General features: G+C 33.2%; 1 protein-coding gene across 1 annotated transcript; it reads left to right on the forward strand.

Moving 5' to 3' along the window:
- The first annotated feature begins 2,542 nt into the window (after positions 1–2,542).
- LOC121124298 (uncharacterized) lies at positions 2,543–3,965 on the forward strand. Its single transcript, XM_040719455.2, has 2 exons — positions 2,543–3,001; positions 3,073–3,965. Exons 1-2 carry the CDS (start codon positions 2,801–2,803, stop codon positions 3,778–3,780), a joined length of 909 nt encoding a protein of 302 aa, XP_040575389.1. The 5' UTR covers positions 2,543–2,800; the 3' UTR covers positions 3,781–3,965.
- The last annotated feature ends 1,125 nt before the right edge of the window (positions 3,966–5,090 follow it).

Below are 5,090 nucleotides of genomic sequence, written 5' to 3' on the forward strand. Positions count from 1 at the left end.
TTTTTTAAGCAAAGCATTATATAGTCATTGTAATATCCAAAAAGGTACCTCAGTCCTAAGTTTTTAAAGGTAAAGTGATTGCCCTGAAGGGAAGAATATCTTCTTATATGCTGTAATATATCCCGGACCAAAGGTTTTGTAAATGATCTGCTGGGACCTGAATCAGGTTAAATTTTTCCTCCGCCACTTCCGGACTATATTATAGCATATTCGAAGGGTTTTTTATGCTTGAAAACGCTGTTGCGGTGGAATGTTCTTTTATTCGACAGTTTGATTACCCGAATATAATATAAATGCAACGAAATTTCATATGTTCATAATGTCTTCCAATGAAACAATGATTTTGCTCCGCAATGACATTACCCAAAACAATTTTGTTTCACAATGATAATGTACAACACGATTATGACTCTCAACGATATTATCCCAACGTTAAAAAAAAAATACAATGAACTTTACTCGAAAGTAGAAAGAAAAACTGTTCCTGCTCCAAATTACTTAGAAGGATTAGATATTCGAAGACCCGAACCCTTCCCAAAGTCACTTATTTCATATTCTGATAAGAGGAAAAATTAAAGAAAAATGATGGCTAGACATACATGCTAGCTATTGGGTTGTTAAAAACTAGTCCGTCTAGTGGGGGGCATGTATTTTAGCTCATTCGACTACGGAATACTCTCCCTTAAATACTGCAGACACACAGCAATTTTGTGCTCAAATCATAAGTTTATCTTGTAATAACGTCTCATACGTTGAATAGACATTGAAAACAAATATTACGTGTGATTTTTTAAAGACAAATTTTGAAATATGTCACTCCTTGTTTAGTTTGGAAATGTTTTTTTTCAAAAACAAAACTGACATTTCTAAGCGCAGAACTCTCTCTAAATTTCAATTTCAATATGTTTAAAATATTATGTAAAGCTAATTGTGTCCTTATTTGATTGTACGAAACAGTATTGTATAGGGGTTTCTCTTAAGAATATAAGACTACAAATATCTCAGTATATATACTATCTAGGTAGTTTATATTTTGGGGAATTCTTGGGTAGTAAATTTTTCAGCGGCCCGGTAAAACAAATGATTGACTAGTTACTCATTTTAATGAACGCCAAGGCCTGAACACGATGATTGGATGCTCCATAAATGATGTCAAATCTTCTTTGTCATGGGAACTACTATTTAAATCCCTAAGATACTACTAAATACTCAGAACGGAACAACAAGCTTGGATGAATAAATACTATTAGGAATAATTGTTTTATGTATTATTTACTTAAAGTACAACCGGGGATGCACTTCTATAAACGGAAACGTCGGTTCAACATTCTATTCAATATAATTATTCAAAATACATTTCAAAAACAAGTCTATATTTAGAAGTTCCAAGCTCAAGCACTTCATAAATCCAGCCAAACACAAACAGAAGACTGTTTACTACTCTAGTTGAAAGGAACTTTTAAGTAGGATTTTCATTTTTTTAATTTCATTTTTGCAAAATTGAACACCTGTAATATTTTTAATCATTCTTGAAATAATTACTTAAACTTTAATCTAAGCCAATTATCTTGTAATATTGATTATTAAATCAAATAAGTATTAATAACTATTCTTATGATCTGTAAGATCTTTATTTTTAATATATCATCAACTTATTCTCATAGTAACCCATATCATGTCTGTTCAGGATGCAGTAACATAACTTCCTTATTTTTACTGCGTGGCTATCAGGCTGTAAAAATAGTAGCAGGTTGGGTGTGGCTTTATGATAGACTTGATATTCGAAAGTTTTCTTGACATACGATCAGTTGATATCGTGTAATAGAGAGGTGATAGATATTGCAAAAAAAAAAAAATGTTTGGCATGATATTTTATAAAACTAAACAAAATTGCCGACATATCTTAATTATTTACATTCACGAGGATATATACTCTTTTCACATCCCCAATAAGAATATTTTTTGGATTGCTAACATATAAAAAGATATTTCACAAAAAATGATAAGTGTTTTCAACCCTAATCATGACTGTTGAAGACATTCTCACAAATATAAAAAGTTTACTAGTGGAAGAAATTAATCCAGAAAATAATAGCACATTTAATTTATCTTTATTGAGATGGCGCAGTGTATATTTGATTCTAAGTACTTCCCAGTTTCTGAAGAACCATTGTCTCTAATTATCTATATAAAAAAATATTTTAAGAACTTTGCAAGTAATAAGTTATTGTAGATATTTTTAGAACTTTTCTAATTTTTAATACGTTTTCTAAATGATTTTTTAAGATCCTAGAATGAAAAAGAAAAGAAAAGTAATTCTAAGAATTAACTGTTCACTGTTTCTATGATCTAAGTAAGGTATAAATATAATTATTCTTACTTCCTGACCCTATAACTGTAACACCCATAAAAAGTCTATTTTTTCCCCTCAAATGTAATTTGGGTTGCATTTCCAGGAAAGTACATCATAACAGATTTGACAATTTTTTTTTTTTTTCCGGGAATTTTCTCTGATTCTGATGTTTTTACTATCTGTCCTTAGGTATAGAACTTCCCTCCTCCTAATCTTCTGTTATATCACAAGAGTGAAAGCAAAAAAAACAAAAAAACGCAGTCAAACCAGTAAAAAAACAGGTGTGTGTTTTCCAATTCTCTTGTTCTTTTTAGATTGCTTACATATGTATATAAGAGGGCGAATGCTTGGCTTACTCTTCAGTATACAGTCGAAACTTGTTGAACACAGTAGTGATTACCCAAAAAAGATTTTACCTCTGCAAATCTAACCAGTGCTCACTCAAACATGATACAACAAGAAGAGCACAGCATCGAAAGCCTCGTTGAGAAAACGACAGTGTGTTTCGGGTCTCTAGATCTCCTCTCTACAAAAGAACAGTTGAGTTTACTCGACAAACAAATGAACAGAACCAGTTCGCTACTTCAAGAGCTAAAACTCCTAAGCAAGGCCTGTGAAGATCTGGACGAAGGGAACAAGGAGGAACAGGTAAGCCTTTTCTTATAATGAAACTCCAAGAAAAAACCTTTCTAACATGGATATTATCCTATTGTTAATAGGTATTTTTTCGTCGAATTGTTCAGCTTCAGGCCGAACTCCAAGACATAAAAGATAATCTCTACTCCCTGGTGGAGTCTCGCCTCACTCCAAGACAACTGAATCTCCTCTCTTTCAATGAACCCTTTCAAGACCCCACCTATGATCCTTCCATTCGATTTTTTGGCATTGACTGGGACCAAATCTTTGGAAAGTGCTTCAACATCTCCACTAGCATCAAGATCTTTTCCCAGGGATACCTTCACCTTAGAGAAAATGCTGAGCTCGACATTTTCCTATTGAATAGCATTCTATTGGATCTTTCTCGTCTGGAGATGGATATAACATCCCATGCGGAAGCTGTTCTCAATGGTCGACTTTCCAAATCACAGATTCGACTCATTCAAGAGGAACAAACCCGTCTCAGAACCATGTTCCCTCCTGCATCAGTTACTCTTCCTCAGAATTGGAGCAGTGTGTCAAAGTCTAAAAGTTTCCGAGAGATAAGTGGGAAAAAGCGAGTCACAAGCAAATACAGAAAGAACAAAACCTCCGAATTTTATGACCATGGACATCGATGCTCTAGCGACCTTGGAACAAGAAGTGAGGAAGAGGGATCTCAGACGACTTTGGCAATGAGCAGAGATGAAGATATGGAGAAACCGGTTTTCATTCGGAGGAAGTCCTCTTTTATGCAAAATGTTTCAAATTTATTGAAAAACATTCGATGACTCGAGGAGATCCATCCTCGTTTCCCAATGGGCAGCGATATACTCACTCCCCACACACAACAAATTCATACTGTATCCACAAATTATTTAAATTACTCATTATTGGACATTGTTATGCAATATCAATGAAACTGTAACCTATTTTATACGTGATCAAATATACAAATAATACATTTATATTACAATTAATTCGTTCTTAGTGAATGATCTTTAAGGCTTTAACCCATTCCTCACATAAAAATTTCCTGGTTTATTAAGTAATGATCATGTTTTTATTTCAGTGATGTAAACAAGGGGGGTTAGGAACCCCAAGCTTTGAGCATGTTAGGAATGTTCACTCCCAAGTTTGAAAGACCAAAGCCAATATAAATACATAAACGTTATTATTCGAAAGGGACCAGTAAAATATTTTGGTAAAAAGGTTGTAGACAAAATTGTGGGGGTAATATCATTGCAGAGCAAAATCATTTTTAGTAATTTCATTGCAAGATATCATTATTGTTTGCAATTTCTTTGCAATTTATATAATATTCAGGCAGTCAAACTATTGACTGATTAAAAAAAATCCATGACAGCCGCTTCTCTGAGTATTATGTACTTTTTCTAATATCCAAAAATGCCCTCCGGCCCTCAATTTTTACAGGTAAAGCGCTGACCTCCATGGTAAAGACACATTATAATATGCTATAATACACCCTGGTCCACGAGTTTTGTGGAGGAGAAGCTTAAAACATTTTGTAAAGTTGCAACAAGAGTTATGGAAAATTGTTAGATCCACACACAAAAATATTAAATTAGTGATGCATTTTGGTCTTTTTTAAAGTTATTCGTAGATATGCATAATTTTTCAGTTCTTGGTGCCCGAACCGATCATTGGTGATTTTTCATTTTTTGCTTCTAAAACCGAGAAAAATGATATCTTCTTTTTCTTTTTCGGTTTTATTATTCGGTTTCCTCTTTTGAAATTAACTCATGTCAAAAATCAACAAACTGTCTAAAATTGTCAAATTGAGGTTGTCATTTATGACTTGCCAGTCGCCTTGGAAGCTTCACACTTACTCACGACTATATACGGTCTTAGGTTACGGTCTGGATCGAAATATCTGTCGAAATACGTATATAAAAAATTACTTAAGACCGAAACGAGGAAAAAGTCAGTATCCGATGGATTCTTAACATTAGTATTAATGTAAATTGCTAAAATCACATTTTTTGATACATAAGTATAATTTAACTGGACGTAAGAGATAGATATATTTTTGATTGACAGTAAAGGCTTAAGTTCATTTATTTGTTGATCTCATTTTGAC

This window comes from Lepeophtheirus salmonis, chromosome 9, assembly GCF_016086655.4.
Source record: "Lepeophtheirus salmonis chromosome 9, UVic_Lsal_1.4, whole genome shotgun sequence".
Lineage (NCBI taxonomy): Eukaryota > Metazoa > Arthropoda > Copepoda > Siphonostomatoida > Caligidae > Lepeophtheirus > Lepeophtheirus salmonis.